Source organism: Salvelinus fontinalis, chromosome 23 (assembly GCF_029448725.1).
Source record: "Salvelinus fontinalis isolate EN_2023a chromosome 23, ASM2944872v1, whole genome shotgun sequence".
Classification (NCBI taxonomy): Eukaryota; Metazoa; Chordata; class Actinopteri; order Salmoniformes; family Salmonidae; genus Salvelinus; species Salvelinus fontinalis.
Genome location: NC_074687.1, coordinates 37850326 through 37878290, shown reverse-complemented (window position 1 = coordinate 37878290; position 27965 = coordinate 37850326). Strand labels below are relative to the sequence as shown.

Here is a 27965-nt window from a genome sequence, read left to right as displayed (position 1 = left end):
GGTGTCTGGACATATTTACCATATTCTAAAATGAACATGCACTGCAATAAATGCTTATTCAACAGCTTCATTGTTACTGGAACAATTGAGATGACTCAGGCCATACCAGTGCATTTTCAGAAAGCAAGGTTTAATAAATAAAAATGTACATGAGCAAATTAAGTAAACAAATATTACAATAAAAAAACATTAACTGCACAAATGTAGTAGTTTGAATGCAATAAAGTTTTGACTGTTAGGAAATGTAACAGAACACTTAAAAGTACACTGATTACTTGTTTTCTGATTGAAAGAGGCTTTGAATTTCCCCTAAAGAAGACTTGCATATAAAACAGCTGAAAATGCAAAAAAGACAGGATCAGTCAAAGATCATTACAAAGGTTCAGAGAAGATACAGTAGTCTATTTCACATCCAGGTATACAATGTTCACAAAAACAATTGCCTAATAGGCAACCGGGCGGGAGATACTGTAAATCTACAGGACAAATAATAGCAGAGTAACAATGTTTCACAATCTTTACCACATGCTGGGTTACTTCTACAAAGCTATACAAAATAAAGACACGGCCAAGTCTGGTCCATCAGTGTTCTACACAAGCCCCGACAAAAATGGGGAGACAGACATGCAAGTTTAAGGTACATCATCATCCACACCCGTTACAGGGGAAGAAAAAGTGTGGTTCAGCACTAATCCACTGGAAGTGGAAATGGATATATAACAAATGTAATACAAAGATTCTTTACTATTCAAGTCCTGGCACAAAAAAAGTGATTAGGCAGCATCAAGCTGTTTTACAAAAAAATGTGGCTCTTTCCTTCCATATCTCAGCAGAATGGATGTATGTTTTCAGAAGAGGATGTCTTCATTTTTTATGAGGAACTCCACCACCCGCCGTTGGTAACGGATGTCGTTGAGTGCCGTCATGGCATCCAGGTTTGGGGCACGCAGGAGGGTGGGCCCGAAAACAATGCCCAGGTTCTCGGCATTCATCAGGTTGTCCTTCTCATTCAACGTTACCCTGTAGAAGAGGCACATCAAGGAGAGGCAATTAACAATCTGAGCATTCAATTATAACCATGTGTCTCAGATAAACAAACATGCTCTTACAAATCACCAGGGTAACGAATTGTTTTGTAGAGAAGCTAGATGGTGTCAATAACTCACCTCTTTAAATGGACCATGAGGTACCTCAGGGTTTCACTGTGTGCTGCAGGCAGCAGTTCCAGAGCCTCACGGAAGGCCTCTTGCTGCTTCTCTGGGTCTTCCAGCTCTGAGAAGCAAACAGAAGCACGGGGTCAAAGCAGAGCAGTCTCTCTGTCTACAGACTCTCACAAGACACTCTCAAAACGCACAAGAAAGACGATTTTGAAACTCGCCATCTCAGATTGTTCTGAAATTGTTTCTGTAGTTAGACACAGATAAGATAAGCATTCCTGAAATATAATTTTGCTGAAATATAATTTGATCTCTGAGAAATTAAGCTAATTGATTGCACCCAAATTGGCCATTTGAATTTATAGCTGAAGCTGTGGCTCTATATGTATTGTGATTAGTGACATTTACCATTAAACCCAACGCAACCCAATTCCATTACAATTGCAAAACACTATACAGTGTGTGTTTGGGCCTTTTACCCTTGACGACCATTAACCATAACATTGAAATCATTAGAACTGCTGTAGCCTAATGGTTTGCTTTTTCACCCAGGAATGGTCTAACAGTAACTAATTCAGACCTTTTTTGAAGGGGCCATTTCCTGGACATAGGTTAAAGCGTAAAAGAAGAACAAACTGATTTGCTTTCATGGAGGACTGGCTTGAATTGTGAGGATGACCATACAATTTATTTTAATCATGAGCCAAATCTATTGGTTTTCTACCCAAAGTTGCAAAGGCAATGTTGTGAACTATTGAATAAAACAAATGAGACCAGTATTTGGATAAAAGAGTGTGGTGGTATAGCAGGAACAGTGGCATCTAGTGGTCAAAACCTGGTATTTTCACACTACTTTATGGTAAATAATGCGAGTGAATTCAATTACTAATTTCTCTGAACAAGGGAAAAAAAACATCACCAGATTCACAGAGAATACATTTCATAGTATGGAGAAGCAATACTCCAAATCACAGCTTTATACTATTGTCAAACATAGAGAACTGATACTGTATACTGGTTGTTGGGGTGGGGTTGGCGTGGTGTGTGGGTGTCAGTGGGTGGCTTTTGACTATTATTTTGGATTCATCGTGTGTTACTCATTGGTAGGAAGAAGTTTGGTCCAAATCGGATGTTGGGTACTATATTTATTGAATATTATCTGAATCCTATAAATTAAAATGGCCAATTTGGGTGCAATCAATTAGCTTAATTTCTCTGAGATAACGTTTCATTTCAACAAAAGAATGTTTCAGGAATGTGAATCTTACCTGTTTCTAACTACAGAAAGAATTTCAGAACAATCTGAGTTGGTGGGTGTCATGGATTGGCGAAATGACATGGAACGAGGGTTTTCCCCTTCACATCAGAGTGCACTCAAGACTGACTACCACACAAGAGTCATTTTCTAAAACAGAACCATAACAACTGCAAAGGGAGAGAAGCACCTAATGCTCATTTGATGTGGACTGCATGAAAGTACATTACATTCTCCACTGAATGCCCAGGATTGTTAATAATGATACATAATTAGTGGACATTCAGTAAAGCACAACAACGAAAACTCAAAAACATCATGATCTATTTTGCAGAATCATTTCTGAACACTCACAGAGCAAAAAGGAAGACCTGAATAAATGTTCACTGAATGCATCATGGCTTTAATGTTGAGGGATTTACATAATTCAACGACAGATATGAAAAGGCACACCAATGGTAGTTCTTGCATGGTACATTTTCCATGGTGCTGGTGCGTGACTGAAACAATTATACATCGTTTTAACCAGCAGAGAAGAGGAAAAAGCTGCTTTTGTTGAACTCACTTGCAACCTCAATGAACCTGGGGTAGGCGTCGTATGAGATGACAGGAATGGGTAAATCCCTGAGGTACAGTTTAAGTGCTCCCGTGATGATGTTGATATCTTCATAAGCGTTTGCAGAGATGTCTGTCTTCTCACCATCTGTGAAGAGATATAACACATTTGTTAGAAAAGAGGGAAAAACTCTCTGGATGTGCATAAGACATTGCATTACATTTGTTTTGCTGATTGAACTCAAGGAAATTGAGTTCAATCAGCATGGTGTGCTTGTGGTGTAGTGTAAGGTGAGGACTAAAGGGATTGTGTCACTGTGGGGGATGAAATCTAGGCTGGTCCTCTGCTTTGACTCGCCTGGCCTGCTTTACTCCGACTGTTCCTGAGTCCTACACAGTATCCAGAGGAGGCCATGGCCTAATTCTGAGGGTCTACATATCACAGTGTTGTGAACTGGAATGACACTCTTGTCATAGGTGATCTCCCATACACTGGTCTAGCTAAGGTTTAGCCCATAACTCCAGGGTTCCCCCCAATCCATTTCTAAACTCATTCTGCACTGGGCAGAGAACGAGGCGGACTAACTACCTCTTTAACTGGAGTAGATAAATGAAGTTGGAGGTTTAATACTACGGTGAATTACATTTCGGTCAGCTACAGCCTTTGGACTAGTCCAATAACGGCCTTTGGACTAGTCCAATAATTTGCCATCCCCAGAGCTGGCCCATGGCCCTGTCTGTAAATCCTGTGAGTGGACCGTGTCAGGACAAGCCATGCTCTCCAGATGGAGATTAATCCCTCCGCAAATGTGTCACTTTCCCATTAATCACAAATATGCAAACACATCGCATTGCCAACATTTAACTCAAAGATTAGTTAAATTTAACCCATCACATTGAACACACATGGAGGCGCTAAGAGCTGACAAGAATGCTACTGTGAGAGGCACCCGAGGGGTTTGTTGACACCCGAACAGAAGGATAGGGTGTCAAAAGAAGACATACCTCTGTCAAATGCCGACTTGACATCTTCGACTGAATCGCTGAATCCAGACATTCTGTAGAGCCCTTCAGACTTCAGACCTATGACAGAGGGATAGAGAGGGATTAATGAAAAATTCTGCATTTACATAACATAACATAGGACTGAAGTGGGCATCCAAGAGCAAAATAAATAGAGGCAAATTCACCTTCAGCGGTCACCTTGGGCAACATAGAGAATGTCATTAACAGCTCTTCAATATGCATGAGAAATTAAGAATGTCTACAATAGCACACAGGGAATAACATGGGCAGATGCAAATAGTTTTCCGCACCATTGGACAAAATAATAAAGACATAAATCAAACATAGCATTAGTTACAGACGTAGATTACCGGGCTAGACAATGAGGTAGAAATGAGGGTTTTACATCGTTGAGTGATTCAACTGGAATGCAATCAACTGAGGCAGCAGCAGCAACACAGTAAACTATTCTCCATTACACATGTACAATTACCAGGCCTCCCATCAGCTCTCCAAGTCATATTAATGGATAGGACCAACATTACAATCATTAGTCCTTCACCTTCTACTACCTACACTGAATTGGGTTTGTGTGCAAGTCCATCACATTACATTACAATTCCTTTACAATTCTCAAAATATAACATTTCCTGAAAAGGAAAGAGGGAGTGAATGGTGTAATTTCAAAGTATTTTCATAGAGCCATGGCCATCTATCTTCTGCTCACCTCTTGATTCAATTTCCTGTATGCACATGTCCACTACCATGGGTCGCTTGGTGTTGTGAGCTTTCACCAGAGTTGTGAGCTCACAGCTGTATACTTTCTTGACGTGTTTCAGGTCTGGCACGCAGTTGCAGGGTACCATAGTGGAGCACTGCTTGTGGACGTTCAAACCACAATCTGAAAGAAAAGAGGAAGAGGAGAGTCAGAGTGGACGACCTAAGAGGGATATCTTCCAATGATACTATCTTCCAGAGAAATAATAGACCTGATTGAGCATTGAAGTGTACCAAAATGATTAGCCTGCATCCCCCAAATAGCTAATTTCAATTTTAGTTGACTGGCTTGTTTTGTTTTTGCTTGCTAAGGCCAACATCTTCTTGATCAATATTTGCCGTCAGCAAGTCATTGGACCACTGGAGAATTCTGTCCTATTGTTGACTTCACTCACTGGTCAGCTGCCAGGGGTGTTATTGGAGTCACCTTGAGCACCGGAGTGGAACACAGGTCCACAAACAATCTCTCATTCAGACAGTGTGCCATTCATGCATAAAAATTATTCATAACAAATTCCACAAAGTTTGATCTTATAGCTAACACATTTATAGCTAACAAATGTATTCTAGATTTTCCTATGTGGCTTGGTTTGTTTTGTCATTTTTACACACAAAAATAATTTGTAGCTCAACATGCTCCTCATTTATGCTCTTCTAAGCAGTGAATATGTAGTTTTAATGAGCATCCCACGCTGCTTTGGTCTTCAGTACTAGTGATTGGGGCCTGAGGTGCAACTGCCTGCCTCAGAATCAGAGCAGGTTTCAGGTTGTAGGGAGCAGAGCACACTGAGCACAGCACAGCAGCCTACAGAGAACAGACGCAGAGCGACCCCTGCGCCGCTTTGTAACAGAGGCTCTTAGAAGGAATTAGATGCCACTGAAAACAACGTGGCCTGGAGGAGGGAGAGTCGGACATGCATGCTCCATTCTCCTCCAGAATCTGGGCTCGCACACAATGGCCGTGCAGGCAGATATTCAGCCGCAGCAGACCTAGATTCAGAGGAAATATGTCATAATTTTTGCTCCTCAAATATCAATAATTAAAAAAATCACAAAAAGACTATGATCTACTGGTATAACTATACATATTTTGATTAATATGGGCCCTCCGAAAAATTTAACCAGGCTTTATTCATGTGCATTGATGCAGAAATGTAATTACCTTTAAGAGATGATTCTCTTAAGGGTATGAGACAGGCAGTGTAATAGAGGGCAGCCTCTCACCAGGCACAGGGCTGCTGAACTGGTGTTGTGCATGTGAGCACGCACGCACGCACACACGCACACACACACACACACACACACACACACACACACACACACACACACACAGACACACACACACACACACACCCCCACACCCACACCCACAATGATGTGGTGGGAGAGCCCCAAGGGAGCCTAGGAGCCTGCAGAAAGACGCTGCTTTACTGCACTGTCAGCTCTGTTGCCATGGCAAGGAGAAGACACTCCAGTGAGGATAAGCTCTGCTCTGATATGGCTAAAAGGGTTTGACACTGGAGGTGGGGAAAGAGGTAAGGGGCCAGTCCCGCTGGTAGCCAATCAACACATTATCATGTAGTTTAACCTTTACCGTGCCTGGGATCCCCAATGGTTCTCTATCTCACGATCTCTAATGCCACAGCATAATACACCATCTCTAATGGCAGCAGCATAATACACCATCTCTAATGACAGCAGCATAATACACCATCTCTAATGGCAGCAGCATAATACACCATCTCTAATGCCACAGCATAATACACCATCTCTAATGGCAGCAGCATAATACATCATCTCTAATGGCAGCAGCATAATACACCATCTCTAATGACAGCAGCATAATACACCATCTCTAATGCCACAGCATAATACACCATCTCTAATGCCACAGCATAATACACCATCTCTAATGGCAGCAGCATAATACACCATCTCTAATGCCACAGCATAATACACCATCTCTAATGGCAGCAGCATAATACACCATCTCTAATGCCACAGCATAATACACCATCTCTAATGCCACAGCATAATACACCATCTCTAATGCCACAGCATAATACACCATCTCTAATGCAGCAGCATAATACACCATCTCTAATGGCAGCAGCATAATACACCATCTCTAATGGCAGCAGCATAATACACCATCTCTAATGCCACAGCATAATACACCATCTCTAATGGCAGCAGCATAATACATCATCTCTAATGGCAGCAGCATAATACACCATCTCTAATGGCAGCAGCATAATACATCATCTCTAATGGCAGCAGCATAATACATCATCTCTAATGGCAGCAGCATAATACACCATCTCTAATGGCAGCAGCATAATACACCATCTCTAATGCCACAGCATAATACACCATCTCTAATGCCACAGCATAATACACCATCTCTAATGACAGCAGCATAATACACCATCTCTAATGGCAGCAGCATAATACATCATCTCTAGTGGCAGCAGCATATATAATATTATATGTAGTTTTCCATCATCAAATCAAATTTTATTTGTCACATGCGACAAATACAACAGGTGTTGACCTTACAGTATAATGCTGACTTACAAGCTCTTAACCAACAATGCAGTTTTAAGAAAATACCAAAAAGAAATGCTAAAAAAATAGTAAGAGCAGCAGTAAATAACAATAGCGAGGCTATATACAGGGCGTACCGGTACAGAGTCAATGTCAATGTGTGAGGGCACCGGTGTCGAGGTAATATGTACATGTATGCAGAGTTATTAAAGGGACTATGCATAAATAATAACTGAGAGTAGCAGCAGCGTTCGGGGGGGGGGGGGGGGGGGGGGGGCAATGCAAATAGTCTGGGTAGCCATTTGATTACCTATTCTGGAGTCTTATGGCTTGGGGTAGAAGCTATTTGGGAGCCTCTTGGACCTAGACTTGGTGCTTCCGGTACAGCTTGCCATGGGGTAGCAGAGAGAACAGTCTATGGCTAGGGTGGCTGGGGTCTTTGACAATTTTTAGGGCCTTCCTCTGACACCGCATGGTATAGAGGTCCTGGATGGCACGAAGCTTGGCCCCGGTGATGTACTGGGCCGTACGCACTAACCTCTGTAGTACCTTGCGGTCGGAGGCCGAACAGTTGCCGTACTAGGTAGTAATGCAACCCGTCAGGATGCTCTCGATGGTGCAGCTGTAAAATCTTTTGAGGATGCCAAATCTTTTCAGTCTCCTGCGGGAGAATAGGTTTTGTCGTCCCCTCTTCACGACTGTCTTGGTGTGCTTGGACCATGTTAGTTTGTTGGTGATGTGGACGCCAAGCTCTCAACCTGCTCCACTACAGCCCCGTCGGTGAGAATGGTGGCATGCTCGGTCCTCCTTTTCCTGTAGTCCACAATCATCTCCTTTGTCTTGATCATGTTGAGCGAGAGGTTGTTGTCCTCGCACCACACGGCCAGGTCTCTGACGTCCTCCCTATAGACTGTCTCATCGTTGTCGGTGATCAGGCCTACCACTGTTGTGTCATCAGCAAACTTAATGATGGTGCTGGAGTCGTGCCTGGCCATGCAGTCATGAGTGAACAGGGAGTACAGGAGGGGGCTGAGCACGCACCCCTGAGGGGCCCTCGTGTTGAGGATCAGCGTGGCGGATGTGTTGTTACCTACCCTTACCACCTGGGAGCGGCCCGTCAGGAAGTCTAGGATCTAGTTGCAGAGAGAGGTGTTTAGTCCTAGGGTCCTTAGCTTAGTGTTGAGCTTTGAGAGCACTATGGTGTTGAACGTTGAGCTGTAGTCAATGAATAGCATTCTCACATAGGTGTTCCTTTTGTCCATGTGGGAAAGGGCAGTGTGGAGTGCAATAGAGATTGCATCATCTGTGGATCTGTTGGTGCGGTATGCAAATTGGAGTAGGTCTAGGGTTTCTGGGATAATGATGTTGATGTGAGCCATGACCAGCCTTTCAAAGCATTTCATGGCTACAGACGTGAGTGCTACGGGTCAGTAGTTATTTAGGCAGGTTGCCTTAGTGTTCTTGGGCACAGGGACTTTGGTGGTCTGCTTGAAACATGTTGGTATTATAAGAATCCCGGAACATATTCCAGTCTGTGCTAGCAAGGCAGTCCTGTAGTTTAGCATCTGCTTCATCTGACCACTTTTTTATAGACTGAGTCACTGGTGCTTCCGGATTTAATTTTTGCTTATAAGCAGGAATCAGGAGGATTGATTTATGATTTGCCAAATGGAGAGCAAGGGAGAGCTTTGTACGTGTTTCTGTGCGTGGAGTAAAGGTGGTCAAGAATTTGTTTTCCTCTGGTTGCACATTTAACATGCTGGTTTAAATTAGGTAAAACTGATTTAAGTTTCCCTGCATTAAAGTTCTCGGCCACTTGGAGCGCCGCCTCTGGATGAGCGTTTTCCTGTTTGCTTATGGCGGTATACAGCTCATTGAGCGCGGTTTTAGTGCCATCTGTCTGTGGTGGTACATAGACAGCTACGAAAAATACAGATGAAGACTCTCTAGGTAGATAGTGTGGCCTACAGCTTATCATGGGATACTCTACCTCAGGTGAGCAAAACCATCGAGACTTCCTTAGATATCGTGCACCAGCTGTTGTTCACATATATGCATAGGCCCCCGCCCCGTGTCTTACCAGAGTCTGCTGTTCTGTCCTGCCGATGGAGTGTATAACCCACCAGCTGTATGTTCTTAATTTCGTCGTTCAGCCACAACTCGGTGAAACATAAGATATTACAGTTTTTAATGTCCCGTTGGTAGGATATACGTGCTTTCAGCTAGTCCCATTTGTTTCCCAGCGATTGAACACTAGCTAGCAGGACAGAAGGCAAGGGCAGATTAGCCACTCGTCGCCTGATCCTCGCAAGGCACCCTGATCTCTTTCCGTGAAATCTGCGTTTCCTTCTCCAGTGAATAACGGGGATCTGGGCCTGGTCAGGTGTCTGTATTATATCCCTCCCGTCCGACTCATTGAAGAAGAACTCTTTGTCCAGTTTGAGGTGAGCAATCGCAGTTCTGATTTTTGGCCATAAGAGACGGTAGCAGCAACATTATGTACAAAACAAGTTACGAACAACGCGAAAAAACAAACAAAATAGCATGCTTGGTTAAGAGCCGATAAGACGGCAGCCCTCCCCTCCGGCGCCATTGTAGTTGCATAGATTGGGGATGAATAGAGAATGGGCTGTGTGACCTAGCTCTCTGGTTTTTAATGCGGGTGGAAATGGAGTTCCTTCCCAGTGCTCAGAGCCCAGAGCTTTGTTTTCTTCATGGGCATGATGGTATGAGACTGGGGGGCGTCCTCTGATGAGGAAATGTGGCACAACAAGCACTGGCAGGGTCTGGCTTCCTGGCGCTTGCCCAAAAACACATACAGAAAGAAAGGGGGAGCACATTTTTGGAATGCAAATTCAAACATCACATAAGACTTCACTGTCCTAGATTCTGGTCACCATGGGTTTAGTCTGAAGGAATGGCAAAAAACTCTATAGAGAATCTACAAAAATAGGAGCTTTTCATTCGATTGTCAGCTGCTTTCTAAGGCAGCGCATAAATTATTCATGGCTCAGCTTCCACAGACATATGTGTGGCTCACTGTGACCCATCAATAATATATTAAACACACACATCAGTCCACGTTAATACCTTATTGAGGAATTATCAACACCTGGGATCTTCTGTTTATCAAAAAACAATGCAAAAAAAATCCCATACAAAAAAAGAAATGACTTAGTTTCGTACATGTGAAATCAGACACATGGTTTTCGGACACGTGAATTTCTCACTTGTTTTCTCCCCACATTACATTTATTTTTCACATGATTATGTTCACCACTTCCAGCTACATCTGGTCTCCCATCCAGGGACCAACCAGAACCAACGCTGCTTAGCTTCAGAGGCAAACCAGAAGTGGGATGCAGGGTGATATGTTGCTGGAATGAATGTGCCAAAACTTCAAAAAGGCAGCGAAAGCAAAAGCCAGGGTAACAACAAAAAATTGCAGAAAAGAGGGAGGCGTTATATTTAATTGCGTTATCATTATATATTTTTTTAATCACTGAATACTATTTTTTTACCCTCGCATTTAAAAAGGATTTCCTTGCAATATTTGGTTTTGCTATTAATACTTTGGGGTTTATATTTTGCTTTCAATATCATTATTTTTGTTGGCAATTCGAAGAATGTTGTTCTCGACTTCAGAAGTTTTGCTTGATATTAATGGCGCAAAAGTAACTCACTTAATAGAGGATTACACCATATAATGACACAATTACTTAATTGAAGGTGTTTAAAGCCGCAATCCTTAATTTAAACATTAACAAAGTGTACTCCTCACCACAGTTTCGGTAAAAAGCTGAGGGATGGGGCTGGAGAAATGCAACCACTCTTAAATCCATAGATTATGCTAAGAATACATGGACTAACCATCCATGATATCAACATTTTCGTTTTAAACATGTTTGTTTAAACAAATGTCAAGTTTGTTTAAACAAATGTCAAGTGTCAAGTTTTCTTACATGTGAAACAATCACGTGAAAGTTTTTCACATATGAAACTGCAAATTAGATTTTTACATGTGATTGTTTTTCACATGTGAAACTGCATATCCAATTCCCACATGAAAGTTAACATGTGAAACCACAAATGTTATGCGAAACTGCAATTCGCAATTCCTCACATGTTAAAAGGTGGTGTTAACAAGTGAACTCTAAACGTAATACATATGAAAATATGGTTTCACAAATGAAGGAAGTTTAAGCTCAACATGTGAAAACAGATACTGTATTTCATATGTGAAAGTGCAATTTCACATGTGAAAATACGATTTCCACATGTGAAACTGCAAATTTGACATGTTTAGTTTTTTGTAAGGGTGGTGTGTTCCAAAAACTTTTGCTCTCAAGCTAATTAGTTAATCCTTTTTAGGGACCTTTACAATGGCAAAGTATGCATCCACTGCAGAAATATGATCCCATTTTTTATACGACATTCATGGGATGCCACAATTATGCCACATTTTTACGTTATCCTAGCATTATAAAATGGCTTGTTACCTAATATACTGTGATATTAAAAATGATATGAAATCACTATAATACATTCCCCCCCAAAAAATTCAACACTTAGATGGGAACAAAGGAATCTCATGACTATACTGTACATCTTGTAAATGGCTCCAAAACATCAGCTACTGGTTATTGTTCAAAAGGAAGCAAAATCACTCAAGTAGTAATATCAGCCCTGATTGGATAAATAGGCCTAGGCGTACACGTGTTAGAACATTGTGAATCTATTCAGAGACCATCAAGTGAGTATTTCCGCATGAATCCACAGAGGCATTCTCAACCCCCCACTTCCCCTGCAACTGGAGCACAGAGAGAGAGAGAGAGAGAGAGAGAGAGAGAGCTAGAGCGAGAGAGCGAGAGAGCGAAGAGAGAAGGGAGAGAGGGCGAGAGAGAGACAGTCTGAGTCCGAACGCCACTGTACATTATGATAATGGACTGATCAATATGACAGGATATAGAGTGCATATAGAGTGCATATAAGTACACTATTAGTCTGACGTTGAGTGGAAAACAACTGCTTTGAACATTACGTGAGAATATGGGAATATTTTCATTATAGCTTGTCATTTGAACAGTGGAATGGTAGCCATAAGCAAACTCATCAACTTGACCTCTCATTCATTAGTACAGTAACACACAATCTGCTCTTAAAGCACGGCTTTCACATTAGTGGGAGTATGGATTACATCACACTGAGTAAATGCTTGATATTGAGTTCTTATTTCACAAGGTTATACTTACAAACACTCACATTAAAAACCAGGTTACCCACATACTGCGGGTGAGAACATCAAAGTCCATTATAAATAGAGAACAGCGTGTTGTTAAGTAAGAGCAGTCAGGAGCAGCAGCTGTATAGTGGCTGTCTACTGTTAAGTATAGCACAGTATGTACCTGCACACTTGACTCCCTGAGCCTTCAGCCCCCACATGAAGTTGGCACAGTATTCACACCAGTGAGGTCCCCGGAACGTGTGGACCTGGAGGATAGAAAGAGAGAGAGAGAGCGAGAAAGAGAGCGAGAGAGAGAGAAAGAGAGCTGGCAGTCAGAAGCTGCAGTCATGTACTGCACAGGTACCATACCTTCCCCAGGTTGCCCTGGAGAAAACCACAATGCCGGCATCTTAAACTAGTTAAATAAAGGGATTATCTGTGCGTGTGTTGTAGATTAGGGGCGTTTAGAGCCCAGTCAAATCTGACAGGATGTCTAGTCCATGCTAACCATTAATGAGTGGCCAGGCTGAATAGTGGTGGTGGTGATGTGATGGTGATGCAGAACGGGGGAGGATGGGTGGGCACCGTTGACCCGGTGCCAGTTTGAGGAGGGAATGTTGTCATGGAAATGTGCTACGGCAACGGTTAAAGGATTCTCACGCAGGGAAGGGAGCTCCCACTCCGCCAGGCAACATAACAACAGCTCAGCCAATCAGGAGTGCCTGATCCAGACCTCTGGGGAGGAGGCAGTGCTGCCACCCTCTGAGGTGTTTTCCTACACAACGGAGGCAATAACGGCCCCTTTGATATGAGGTGAGAATACTAGCGCCCTCACCAATACACTGTGTAAACTCACTATGGGAGCAGGGAAAGCATGAGAGGATTAGCAGTAAAACAATCCGCCACGATATACAATGGTGAAGATGATATCAAGTCTGATGAACTGAGTTCATCAGACTATACTATTTGCAGGATGGTTAGAATCTATTTTGTGATCCATGGTTTAGAGGGAAAGAAAACCTTATTCTATTTGGTTGGAATACCTGAGCCGACAAGGTGGAAAATCGGTCGATGTGCCCTTGAGCAAGGCACTTCAGCCTAATTTGCTCCAGGGGCGCCGTACTACTATGGCAGACCCTGTAAAACAACACATCTCACTGCACCTATCTGGTGTATGTGACAATAAAACACGTTTTTTTGTGTGTGTGTGTGGAAAAACCAGAACATTTAATTAACCCATAAAACTTACCACTGGTTGTTATGTCTGGCCTATTTGGTTAAATTTGTCTCCAATGTTCATTTTTTTAAATCATATTTTGTAATCATAACTTCAAAGAGATATCTTGGTTGTACAGAAGGTTTAGGATGATTATTCATTTTTAATGCTCTGTCAATAACTATTACACCCTAACCATATCAGCCCAGACTGCTTCCTGTTGCGAAGGGATCTTGAAACAGTTAAATGTGTGACAGACCCTTCAAAATTATTTAACGGCGCATTCAGCATGGACTGCATGGCAGAGTAATAAATAAATAAGGGAAGAGGGAAGCAGGAGTCCTGTAAGTGTCAGCAGTTCTAGAACCTTTGAGGGAATGTTTCTGCCCCAGCTCCCAACTTCATTAACTAACCCAAACAGTCAGAGCAGAGCAGGGGCTAAGTCTGCTGACTGGAGCCTAATGGGGATACCACTCTCCACTGTCCCCCCCTTCCATCGCCTAATCTCCCCATCTGGTGCACGAAACCCACAACAGTGGACTACAGACCGCCCAACAGATTTCCTTTTGAAAAACACTCAGTGGACAGATCCAAAAACAGTCCTGTTTTCTCAGGCTTTCTCTCGCCCCATAACCCCCCAAACAGACCTTCTGGTGGCCAACTGCCACCACAGCAGCATACTACAAAAAAACACAGCCTGTCTACAACATGCTGAAATACAAGCCATATTTTAGATTGGAATGGTATGAAGAGGTGCAACAGAACTACTGTTCCTGTGGCGATCTGCCTCACCTTGAAGTTGTGGACTTTTTCGTACTTGTGTGGCAGGCTGTTGTCCTTCAGCGTGGCTTTGCGGACCAGCGAGGTGAGCTGTGAATAGGCAAACAGTTTGAGAGGCTGCCAGATTGTGGCTGGAGGTTTCTGGGGTCCTGAGATCCTCATCCCCAGAGCAGCTGCCAGTATGTCCTGCTGGTTGGCCTCTTGCTTGGCCTTCTGCACCAGGGACTTCTCTCCCTTCCGGACCTCGTAAGACTCCCTGGATGGCATTCTGACACTCAGGTTGGCCAAATCAGATGAACAAGCAGCAAACCTTCTAGCGCAGTCCAAAAAGTTAGAGGCCCCCTGGAAAAAACTGGATGCTTAGAGCTAGTTTAAACGAAGTAATATTAATTGCATTGTTCCAATTTGACAATTCTCAACTAAGTGAACAAAAACAGCACACACAAATCGCAAAATCCAATACGCAAAAAATGTGTCCTCCTTTAAATCCTCTCACCACAGTAAGAATTGCACGAACGATGCTCCAACGACGAGAGTCTCAAGTCCTGTGATGGTTGGAGTTGGATAGAAAAGAGAAGAAGCCTTGGGTGCTCATTTGTTCCCTGAATGTCTACGCAGATGAGCTGATGTTGTGTTAATCCTCTCCTCCCTGTGCAGAACTGATATATTCTCTCTGGAACAGAGACAGCACAGTGTGTACTGTGGATGGATGCTGCCAGCATTACCAGAGTGAGGGGAAAGAGGAGTAGTCACAACAGATTAGATGGATCGCACTGGCCAATCACAGTGAGGCAGGAGGCTGCTTATGCTTCATCGTTGCCGTTTCCCCGCCCTCTACAATCCCCCTTTCAGATCCAAAGCAGGAGAGCTTGTGTCGGAAGAGTCAGAGTGAGCGTGGGCTGATAATGAGCAATGAATGAGTCACGCATCATCAATGAGCTGCCACTGCTCACAGCTAACGACAGAGGTGGGCTGTTGGAGAAAGGGTTATTTTCAAAATCTGGTTACCAACCATTTCCTGTTCCAGGGACCACAGAGACCTGTCCCCACACTCCAAAATGATATACAGGAAAAACAAAAAAAACATCTCATATTTTCAGCTAGAATCTTTTTCGATACATGTTTAAACCACATGAATTTATAGCACATGAAACATTTAAAACACATGCATTTTCACTAAATAAAATTCACACAAAATATGAATAATTTAGTTGGAAACGCTATGAATAGGGAGAGGTGATGCAAGGCCATGTTTTTCAACTGCAATAGTCTGCCTGCAAGCCTATATTTCAGTCACCATGCAGACAACCCAGAGAGAATTAACCCAGATGTGCTCATCCCACACAATTACAAGCTCCTTGGGGTACCTTCGAGCTTTGTTTTGTTTCCTGGCTTCAAATACATAAACAGATTAAAGTAATATGTCAATGAATGAAATCATGAAATACTTTCATCGAAATTCTGTTGAAGAGCAATATCGTTTATTTTTCAAATATCGGCTATGGAAAAATAATGCGCTGAATATTGAAACATTAATCACGGAATTATACTGAACAAATTTACATTTCTCTAATACCAAAATTCATAGATACTGTAGTCTAGTTTTTCATTTTTTATAAAAAAATAAAATTCAGACAACTTGTATGATATTTCTTAATTACTATAATGAGAAATGGAAGAGGAAAACATTAATTGAGTCTCTCTGTCAGTAGGATTCGGTCTGAAATTGTGCTCATTTATTCTATTACTGATGCCAGCACGGATGGTATGCAAGTTCTGCATCACATACAGAGCACAATTAAAGTGCCACGTTGGGAATGATCTGAAACCTGCTACAATCCACACAGCGAGTCAAATGTGATTATACTCCCCAATCCCAGAGGCTGATTTGGGCTCAGTTGTTAGAAAGCCAACCTAACACCTCTTAAAAGAGACTGGAGGTGGAGTAGCCCAGTATGAGTGCACATAGACTCTCTCTTCATGCAATCAATAAAGGAAGAGCTTATTGATGGTGTGTGTATCCCCCAACACAGAGAGATGGGGCAAAATGAGAGCTGCTAGAGACGAGCTGGCTTTGAAGATCACTGCAGGTATGATGGCATTGCATAACTGCTGTGTGCATAACTGAAAGGGACTTAGGTTGGACATGAAACAGAGGCTTCCAATGGAGAGCTCCTCTTCCACACTGTGGAACCTTCTCTCTTCAGGAGGTAGATAGTTACATGTAAGAGGCGGATGAAAGGCAGCCCTTTCATATGCAGCCGTCCACACTCACAGACCCTGGGTTCTTTAGGAGGCTGTGCACAGTAATTATGTAGCCTGCTGTTAGGTATGGAGAGAGCATCTGACACCCAGGATGTGGCCTACCTTTGAACGCTCCTCTAATTGACACTGATTGACGGGACTTGTTTCTCAAACATGTCCCAAGTTGGACCTCTTCAAGAAAGGATGGATGCAAAAGCAGTTACCTTAATACCTTTTGCTTCTCCACCTAGACACGTGTCCATCTGGGCAAGTCTGGGCATCTGGGTTCATTTGTCTCCCAATGCACCTGCCATGTCTCTGATGATGTCTCTGATGTGTCCTAGACAAGATTTCTTTACAACCATCCAACAACAAGCATTTTGTGTGGAGTTTCTAGAAATACATTTCACGCAAATAGAAAATACATTTCTGTTGCATTGAAACTCTTTTGGAATTTCTGTTGCACTAATACAAATGTACAAACAAACATGTTTCTTAATCTTATCTTTCGTAATATTCTCTTCACAAAATGAGGACTAAATTATTTGCGAGTTGGGATAGAGGTTCAGTAATAAAAGTAATATGTGGCGGACAGCAAGATTGTCATATAATGTAATGTCTTCTTAATGCATTTCTATGGCCTAGCACCATCACAAATGGGCCATTAAAGTGGACAGGGTTTCTCTCTCATGTTCAGGTCATAAACCGTTACTGGGTACAACTACATAGACTATAAACTGGAAATAAATGTCTTACTTTGGGAGTATAGATTAGGGGTTAACTCCATTGCTAAAAAAATAGCATTTTAGCAGAGTTAATATTCTAGATACTTGTTAAGTATGTTCTTAAAAAAAGGTATTACTGTATGTAAATGAGGAGGAGGAGTGGTGCTGGCAGTAGAAGGATGGATTCACACTAGAGGGAGGCTGATACAAGGAGGAGGCTGAGAGAACAATTGTACATCTCTTCTCAGCCTTGAACAGAACCAAAGATAATTCGGAGAGTTACATAACAGATTACTTAATCTGTGATACATAATCATGTTCTAATCAGAAGAGCAGGATCATTCTAATAATGGATTGTGAAAAGGCTCTTTGTGAGGTCAGTAGATTGATCCCATAATAACTAGGGCAGTCCAGAATTGCCCAAATGTCAAAAAAATAAAAAGAAGAGGCTCAACATTTAAAGGAGGTCCTGACAACCCAAAGGGAGTGGATGTCTGATAGTCCACAGTTCTCAATACAGTGTTTCATAAAGAGCTGTACCACTCTGGCCTGGGAACCCAACCTGGTCTCGGAGCATTTCTGTCACGTAGACGCAGAGAGTCATGAAGCAAATGTGGTTAGTGAGTTTAATGACGAAGAACATTGAACAATACAAAACAAGAACAGCGTCTGAACATGGAAACACAAACAATTTTGCCTGGTGGGTGATAACGACAGAGTGCTATACAGTGCATTCGGAAAGTATTCAGACCCCTTGACTTTTTCCACATTTGGTTACTTTACAGACTTTTTCTAAAATGTATTAAATTGTTGTTTTTTCTCATAAACCTACACAATACCCCATAACGACAAAACAAAAACTGTTTTTTATACATTTTTGCTCATTTATTTAAATAAAACTTAAATATGACATTTACATATGTATCCCTTTACTCAGTACTTTGTTGAAGCACCTTTGGCAGTGAACCTTCACCCCAGTCTGAGGTCCTGAGCACTCTAGGGCAGATTTTCATCAAGGATCTCTCTGTACTTTGCTCCATTCATCTTTGCCTCGATCCTGACTAGTCTCCCAGTCCCTGCTGCTGAAAACATCCACACAGCATGATGCTGCCACCACCATGCTTCACCGTAGGGATGGTGCCAGGTTTCCTCCAGACGTGACGCTTGGCATTCAGGCCAAAGAGTTAAATGTTGGTTTCATCAGACCAGAGAATCTTGTTTCTCTTTAGGTGCCTTTTGGCAAACTCCAAGCGGGCTGTCATGCACCTTTTACTGAGGATTGGCTTCCGTCTGGCCACTACCATAAAAGCCTGAATGGTGGAGTGCTGCAGAGATTGTTGTCCTTCTGGAATGTTCTCCCATCTCCACAGAGGAACTCTAGAGCTCTGTCAGAGTGACCATCGGGTTCTTGGTCGCCTCCCTGACCAAGGCCTTTCTCCCCCAATTGCTCAGTTTGGCCGAGCGGCCAAATCTAGGAAGAGTCTTGGTGGTTCCAAACTTCTTCCATTTATGAATGATGAAGGCCAATGTGTTCTTGGGGACCTTCAATGCTGCAGACATTTTTTGGTACCCTTTCCCAGATCTGTGCCTCGACACAATCCTGTCTCTGAGCTCTACAGACAATTCCTTTGACCTCAAGGCTTGGTTTTTGCTCTGACATGCACTGTCAACCGTGGGACCTTATATAGACAGGTGTGTGCCTTTCCAAATCATGTCCAATCAATTGAATTTACCACAGGTTTACTCCAATCAAGTTATAGAAACAACTCAAGGATGATCAATGGAAACAGGATGCACCTGAGCTTCATTTTGAGTCTCATAGCAAACGGTCTGAATACTTATGTAAACAAGGTATTTCTTTCATTCTTTCTTTTTAAATTTGCAAAAATGTCTAAAAACTTGTTTTCGCTTTTTCATTATAGGGTGTTGATTTCTGAGATGTAACAACATGTAGAAAAAGTATTTCCGAAGGCACTGTATAAAGGGGAAGTAATCAGGGAGGTGATGAAGTCCTAATGAGGCGCAGGTCTGCGTAATGAAGCTTGCCAGGTGTGCACCAGGATGGGTTGCCAGGACCGTGGTTAGTAGACTGGTGACGTCGAGCGCCAGAAAGGGGGAACACCAGCCAGGAGGATGGCCCTGTGGATGAGAAGCGGCCCGGTCCAGACAGCGAAGGTGGAAATCTCGGATGATGTTGGGATTTAGAATGTCATCCACCAGAACCCAACACCACTCCTCTGGACCGTACCCATCCCAGTCCACCAGGTACTGGAGCTGACCCCTGGAAAACAGCAGGATTTTGAGAATCTGTCCACAACAACCATAACAGTGGTGAAACCATCAGACTGGAGAAGATCAGTGACAAAATCTAGCGATAGATGGGTCCAAAGCCGCTGAGGCACGGGTAGAGGAAGGAGTTTCCCTGCTGGGGCATTCCAGGGAGACTTGGTTTGGGCACATACGGAGCAGGAGTTGATCACAGAGATGTCCTGTGCCAAGGTGGGCCACCAGTACTTAACCTGTCTAGGATGAGGGTGCCGCTAGCGGCACTCCCCCCCCCACCCCCACTGAAAAACCAGTGCCGCGAAATTCAAAAAAAATATTTTTTAAAAATATTTAACTTTCACACATTAAAGTCCAATACAGCTAATGAAAGACACAGATCTTGTGAATCCAGCCAACATGTCCGATTTTTAAAATGTTTTACAGGGAAGACACAATATGTAAAGATGTACATCTATTACCTAAAAACACATTAGCATAATCCACCATCTTTTATTTGTCCACCAACACCAGTAGCTATCACCAATTCGGCTAAACTAAGATATTTATAGCCCCTAACCAAGAAAAAAACTCATCAGATGACAGTCTGATAACATATTTATGGTATGGGATAGGTTTTGTTAGAAAAAAGTGCATATTTCAGGTAGATGGCATAGGTTACAATTGCACCCACCGTCACAAATGGACTAGAAAAACTACATAGAGCAACGTGTTTACCTACTTACTAATCATCAAACATTTCGTAAAAATACACAGCATACACTAATCGAAAGACACAGATCCTGTGAATACAGACAATATTTCAGATTTTCTAAGTGTCTTACAGCGAAAACACAATAAATCGTTATATTAGCATAGCACATAGCACATAGCAGCCCAGCATTGATTCTAGCCAAAGTGAGCGATAACGTCAACATCGCCAAAATATATTAATTTTTTCACTAACCTTCTCAGAATTCTTCAGATGACACTCCTGTAACATCATATTACACAATCCATATAGAGTTTGATCGAAAATGTTTATATTTAGCCACCAAAATCATGGTTAGACAATGTGAAATGTAGCCCAGCTGGTGAGAAAATGTCCGTGCGCCATATTAGACAGTGATCTACTCTTATACATAAATACTCATAAACGTGACTAAAAAATATAGGGTGGACAAGGATTGATTGACAATTTAATTCTTAATACAATCGCGGAATTACATTTTTTAAATTATCCTTACTTTTCAATACAGTTTGCGCCAAGCGAAGCTACGTCAAAAAACATGGCGTCCTAAGCCACTAACATTTTTCGACAGAAACACGATTTATCATAATAAAAATGTCCTACTTTGAGCTGTTCTTCCATCAGTATCTTGGGCAAAGGATCCTTTCTTGGGTCTAATCGTCTTTTGGTGGAAAGCTGTCCTCTTGCCATGTGGAAATGCCAACTGCGTTCGGGATGAACTGGAAGCGTGCCCAGCAATTCACAGCGTTTCAGAAATAAATGTCCCAAAATCGCACTAAACGGATATAAATTGCTATAAAACGCTTTAAATTAACTACCTTATGATGTTTTTAACTCCCATAACGAGTAGAAACATGACCAGAGTAATATTACTCCCTCCACTAATGCTTGGAACAAGTGCGGGTCGATGTCCTCCAGGCGCATTACGCAGCAAGAAAAGAGTTCCTAGCTACAGGGTTTTTTAATTTGTAGTGCCTGTGAACGCAAATACAAAAAGGCACTCGCACATCTGAGCAATCTTATTTGCAGGTGCATGGCATCAATTGAACAAGATGAAGGAAAAGGAAACCGCACACTGCTCTTGATAGTATCACCGATATTTAATAAGCTTTACGTATCGGCCACACGGCCTTCGTCAGAGCTTTTGGGATTTTTTGAAAGTTGCACCCTTATGTAGACCTGGCTCCACCCACATCCGTTCTACACATCGAAGGGGGTTGGAAGCAAAGGAAAATAAATAAGTGCTACCAAATATAACAATGTGCATTTCATAAATCTTACAAAAGTGTATAAATAAGGCGTATTGAACACTTCTGTATAATCTCAATGAGGACATAGCAAGTTCATTAGTCATTGGGTACATCATATGAAAAACGTCAGAATAATCTACAAGAGACACACATTTCATGTTCCAATTCACAGCATAACATACAAAGGCATTTCATCATTAAGTCCTTTTGGAAACAATGTCTGGAGGGTGAAAATCCAAAAACATTCTCTTTTACTCAGAGTATTATTAATATCACCTCCCCTGTCTGATATCTTAACTTTCTCTATGCCACAAAATCTAAAGGTGGAAATGTCATGCTTCATGTCATTGAAATGTACAGCGACTGGATACTCCCTGTCGTTTCTCCTGATTGAACTTTTATGTTCACTAATTCTCTGTTTAAGAGAGCGGGTGGTTTTACCGACATAACAGAGCCCACATGGACATTTAATAATGTAAATAACATGGGTGGTGGAACACGTAATAATGTCATTTATTTGGAACCGTTTTCCTGTGTGTGGGTGACAGAAATATTGACACTTCATCATGTTGTTGCACTGTGCGCATCCTCTGCATTTATAGCTACCATTTGGTAGAGGGCGTAAAAGTGCTTGGCTAATTTTCTTAAGTGGCTGGCAGTTGGCATGAACCAATTTATCGCGTAAATTGCGACCTCTCCTATACACAATACGTGGTGGATATTTAAATTCAGCCGGCAAAGCTGGGTCCGATGATAAAATATGCCAGTGTTTCTTGACCACCTCTCCCACTTTTCGCGAATTCAAAGTATATGTAGTTGTGAACATTACGGAGTGTTCTGTAGCTTTAGCGGGTCTTTTTTGTAGCAGTTCATCTCGTGTTTTTTCCAATGCCAAGTTATGAGCTTCATCCACACATTGTGACGAATAGCCTCTTTTTAGAAACCTCATGCGCATCTCCGCTGCTTTTTCTAGATAATCATCTGTGGAGTGGCATATACGGCGCAGTCTAAAAAATTGGCTTCTTGGAAGTCCTCTTTTTAATGGCTCAGGGTGGAAGCTGTCACCCTGTAATAGAGTATTTCTGTCCGTTTCTTTTCTATATAGACTTGTAAACAAGGTTCCATTTTATTTCTCAATCCACATATCGAGATAATGAACACGTTTAGTGTCACGTTCAATAGTGAATTTGAGATTAGGGTCAATGTCATTGAGTAGTGCCATAAACTCTGACAGTTCTTCTTCAGTTCCTACCCATATACAAAAAATGTCATCAATATATCGATACCACTTAAGGACTTTATTCAAAAATGGATTCTCGTTTTCATTATTAACAAAACGTTCTTCAAAAAGACCCATATAGAGGTTCGCATAGCTCGGAGCAAAAGTAGAGCCCATCGATGTTCCATTCGTTTGGAGGTAGTATTCATCATCAAACCTGAAATAGTTGTACGTCAAAACATATTCAGCCAACTCTAGAATGAAGTTTGTTGGTGGATATTCATTAGTATCTCTGTCTCCCAAATAGTGTGCTAGTGCTGCCAGCCCCCCCATATGGGGAATGCTGGTATAAAGACTCTCGACGTCTAATGTGACCAAAATACAGTCTTCTTTTAAACCCGTTATTGGTGAGATCTTGTTTATGAAGTCTATAGAGTCCTTTACATATGATGGCAATGATTGCACATGAGATTTAATAAAAGAGTCTACAAAGTTTGTCAATGGCTCTAGCATTGAGCCTATTCCTGCAACCACTGGTCTGCCTGGATAGTTGCCTTGTTGTGTTTTAGGTTTGTGTAATTTCGGTAAAATGTATAAGCATGGACGTATGGCACATTTGCAACAAAGATATTCATATTCAGGTTTTGAGATAAGGTTGTTTAATAGGGCTTGCTCCAAATTAGAGCAAATATCCCTTTGGAACACCTGTGTGGGATCAACACTCAGTTTTCTATAGAAACGTTCATTGCTGAGTTGTCTCTGAATTTCTTCTTTATATTTTTCATAGTCTAAAACAACCACAGCACCACCCTTGTCTGCAGGTTTTATAACCAAAGATGAATCTTTCATTAATTCTTTGAGTGCCAGTTCTTCTGTTCTCGTGAGATTCTTCTGAATATGTTTTGTTTGTCTTGTATATACTGACATGGCTTCTTGTTCGACTAACCTACAATAGGTATTAATCGAGGAGTTGTTAACCATAGGACAGAATTTGCTTTTGGGCTTAAAATGGGTGCCAGTTCCTTGATGTGTTACTAGGCCCGAATCAGTGTTGTGTGAAAACACATGCTTAAGTTTAATCTTGCGAAAGAATTTAAACAGATCTACTTTCGTATCGAATGGTTTATCTGTACATGTAGGTACAAAAGAGAGGCCCTTAGATAAGACTGAGACTTGAGCGTCAGTAAGGTCCAAAATCGCACTAAACGGATATAAATTGCTATAAAACGCTTTAAATTAACTACCTTATGATGTTTTTAACTCCCATAACGAGTAGAAACATGACCAGAGTAATATTACTCCCTCCACTAATGCTTGGAACAAGTGCGGGTCGATGTCCTCCAGGCGCATTACGCAGCAAGAAAAGAGTTCCTAGCTACAGGGTTTTTTAATTTGTAGTGCCTGTGAACGCGCAATCGACCCCATTCAAATCGTCATCACGTAAAGGCATCCAGGGGAAGACGTAAGCAGTGTCCGTATACTCATAGCAATAACTGCGGCCTTTTAACTGACTCCAGATCAGGGGCCAAAATTTCTGAAATCTGACTCCATGTCAGGGAAATTGCTGTAGAATGACTTCTGTTCCACTTAGAGACAAAATTTCAACTCCTATAGAAACTATAGACTGTTTTCTATCCAATAATAATAATAATATGCATATTGTACGATCAAGAATTTTGTGGGAAGCCGTTTCAAAAATTACACGATTAGCATAAATAGTGACAACAGCGCCCCCATCCTCAACAGGTTAATGGAGATAGATTGAGTGGTGCGGGTGATACCTGCGTGTCCAGCGGCAAGGGATATGTGCGCCCAGGTCAAAAGCCGATCCCTTACCTCTGTGGGAACATAGGTACGCTCCGGAGGACAGGTAGCCGGAGCGGGTTCCCTCTCCAGATCCTGGTGGATGTCCACGTTTATGTCCCAGAGCACGGGGGCAATGATTTGGGAGGGTGGTATGATGGGACCATGCAGGACAGGAACCTCTCCCGAATCGTGTAGTCGGGACAGGGCACCGGCTTTGATGTTTTTTTAACCTGGGCGGTATGACAAGGTGAAGTTGAATCTAGTAAAGAAAAGGGCCCACCTTGATTGGCGTGGGTTCAGTCGCCTCGCTGTCCATATGTACTCCTAGTTCCGATGGCCAGTGAAGATGAGAAACGGGTCCGTGGTGCCCTCAAACCAGTGTCTTCACTCCTCTAATGCCAACTTCACCGCCAGGACCTCCCAATCACCAACGTCATAGTTCCTCTCTGCAGGGGACAGTTTTTTAGAGTAGTATGCACATGGATACAGTTTTTGTGGATTACCTTGACGTTGTTACAAGACGCCCTTCACGCCCACTTCTGAGGCATCCACCTCCACCACGAAGGGCAGTGTAGGGTCTGGGTGTTTCAGCAATGGAGCAGAGATGAAACGCCCCTTCAGCAGGTGGAAGGCCTCATCAGCTGCAGGATTTCACGCCAACTTACAGGGACCACATTTGAGGAGAGAGGTGAGAGGATAGGCAATGGAGCAGAAGTTCCAGATTAATCGGCGGTAAAAGTTGGCAAACCCCAAAAAACGTTGTAGTCCCTTTATGGTGTTTGAGACTGGCCATGACCTGACCGCATCTACCTTCCATTCCTCCATAACCACTCCCTGCGGGCTGATCCGATATCCCAAGAAGGAGACGGCGACCTGATGGAACTGGCACTTCTCTGCTTTCACGTACAGATGGTTTTCCAGGATGCGTCTCAGTACTACCCGGACGTGGACGATGTGCTCCTCCAAGGTGGCCAAGTAGATCAGGATGTCATTGATATACACGACCTCTTGGCGCCCAAGCATGTCTCAAAACACCTCGTTCACGAATGCCTGGAACACTGACGCAACATTGGCTAAACCATAAGGCATCACCAAGTACTCGTAGTGTCCAGACACCGTACTGAAGGCCGTCTTCCATTCATCCCCCTCCTGGATGTGGATCAAATTGTATGCACTCCGCAGGTCCAGCTTGGTAAAAAACTGGGTCCCGCGGAGCTGTTTAATGGTGGCCGGCACAAACGGGAGGGGGTAGTGGTACTTGGTGGTGATGGCATTGAGACCTCTAGTCAGTACACGGACGAAGATCCCCCTCCTTCTTGGCCACCAAGAAGAAACCAGCCAAACCAGTGGAGGTGGATGGGCGGATGAAACCCTGTTGAAGAGCCTCCTGGATGTACTTCTCGTAGCCTTGGTTTCAAACACCGACAGGGGGTAGATGTGGCTCCGCGGAGGAGCAGAGTCTGTTAGCAGGTCGATGGCACAGTCCCTGGGGCGATGAGGAGGGAGACAGGTGGTGCAAGTCTTGGAGAAAACCTCACGGAGATCCTGGTAAACCTCCGGGATGTCGGCCTGGAAGGCAACCACAGGACTCTCAACCAATCCCAGTGGTCGGTTATCCAGTGCTTGAACCAGAAACGGAGAGGAGAGCGGGTATGATGTTATGTTCAGGGAGGAGGCAAAGGCCTGGTCAATAAAATTCCCCGCAGCTCCAGAGTCCACTAGAGCTGTGGAAACAACACATGAGGGACAGCCAGCTAGTGAAATCTGTACGAAGAAGGCTTGGTGGAGAGTGAAGATGATGGGATACTCACACCTACCCCAGGAGACGGATGATCACCGGACCGTCTCTCTGCTCTAGTGACTCTCGGGTTAGAACGTAGCGGACACCGTTGAAGCTGGTGTCCCTCCTGGCCACAAAAGGGTCAGAGCCCAGTCGTTTTCCGACGGCGTCGCTCAGCCGCGGGAGGCATGTGGCTCCTACATCCATGGGCTCAGGCACTGACTCAGATCGGTCAACGAAGGAGGGAGAGATGCGATGAGGGTGCTGACGCTCCCAAAGGAGGTTATCCAGATGGATGGCCATCGGGATGAATGTGTCCAATGAGAGGGTGTCATCTCGGCATGCCAGCCCCGTCTGGAACTCTTTTGAATAAGGTGCGGAGTGCCGGCTCATTCTATCGGCTGGATGCTGCTACTGTACGAAAGGTGAAGGCGTACTCCGCAGCGGTCTGGTCCTCCTGACGAAGTTCCAGTAGGCGCTCACGCCCCTCTCTGCCCTCCGGTGGATGATTGAACTGAGCCAAGAACCTCCCATAGAAACCCAGCTCCTCCTCTCTTCTCTCCCAGACGGCCGTAGCCCATTCCAACGCCGCCCGGTCAACTGGGAAATAACCATGGCAAACTTGGAGGTGAGGGCTCCCGTTTGATGAGCAAAATAGAGGGAGCACTGGAAGAGGAAGCCACGGCATTTGGATGGAGTCCCGTCATATTTGTCTGAAAGGGACAAATGGGCATCGCCGACCTAGGCAGACTGCTGAACAGGCTGGGGTACTGGCTTGCTGGGTCGACTCATGGTAGAGGATCCTCCGCTCGTTGGGAGTGACGCCCCTTGGGGAAGATCTAGACATTGAAGAACGCAGAGGACCTCATCCATCGTCGTCTCCAGTTGCGCCAGCTGATTGTGGTGTTGGCAAAGTAGGTCTTCCTGTTCGCCGCGAATCTGGGCGATGTCTCGGTTGGCTGCTGCTTCTATTCTGGGAGGCAATATTCTGTAACGTAGATGCAATGAGTCAGGAAGCAAGTGCAGTTAGTGAGTTTAACTTCTTATGGGCAGGTGGGACGGTAGTGTTGAAATTGCAGAGAGCGAAATTCAAACTACAGAATTATAAATATTTAACTTTCATAAAATCACAAGTGTAATACATCAAAATAAAGCTTAACTTCTTGTTAATCCAGCCACTGTGTCAGATTTCAAAAAGGCTTTACGGCAAAAGTACACCATGCGATTATTTGAGGACAGCGCCCCGCATACAAAACCATGAAAAACATATTTCAACCAGGCAGGTGCGACACGAAAGTCAGAAATAGCAATATAAAAAATGCCTTACCTTTGATGATCTTCTTCTGTTGGCACTCCAAAAGGTCCCAGTTGCATCACAAATGGTTTTGTTCGATAATGTCCTTCTTTATATC

The 27965-nt window shown here is 43.1% G+C and overlaps 1 protein-coding gene across 3 annotated transcripts; it reads right to left on the bottom strand.

Annotated features, from left to right (window-relative positions):
* Positions 1 to 109: 109 nt before the first annotated feature.
* LOC129821256 (N-chimaerin-like) lies at positions 110 to 15269 on the bottom strand. 3 transcript variants are annotated; one of them, XM_055878707.1, is made up of 8 exons: positions 15013 to 15269; positions 14529 to 14858; positions 12702 to 12786; positions 4700 to 4873; positions 3973 to 4050; positions 2978 to 3115; positions 1167 to 1272; positions 110 to 1020 (listed from the first exon to the last, which is right to left on the bottom strand). In XM_055878707.1, the coding sequence occupies exons 2-8, from the start codon at positions 14781 to 14783 to the stop codon at positions 849 to 851; spliced, it is 1008 nt and encodes a 335-aa protein (XP_055734682.1). In that variant the 5' UTR covers positions 14784 to 14858; positions 15013 to 15269; the 3' UTR covers positions 110 to 848. The 3 variants fall into 3 exon arrangements, with proteins under 3 accessions (XP_055734682.1, XP_055734681.1, XP_055734683.1); XM_055878706.1 differs by having other exon boundaries at positions 14529 to 15269; XM_055878708.1 differs by lacking the exons at positions 14529 to 14858; positions 15013 to 15269 and adding an exon at positions 13029 to 13231.
* Positions 15270 to 27965: the final 12696 nt, after the last annotated feature.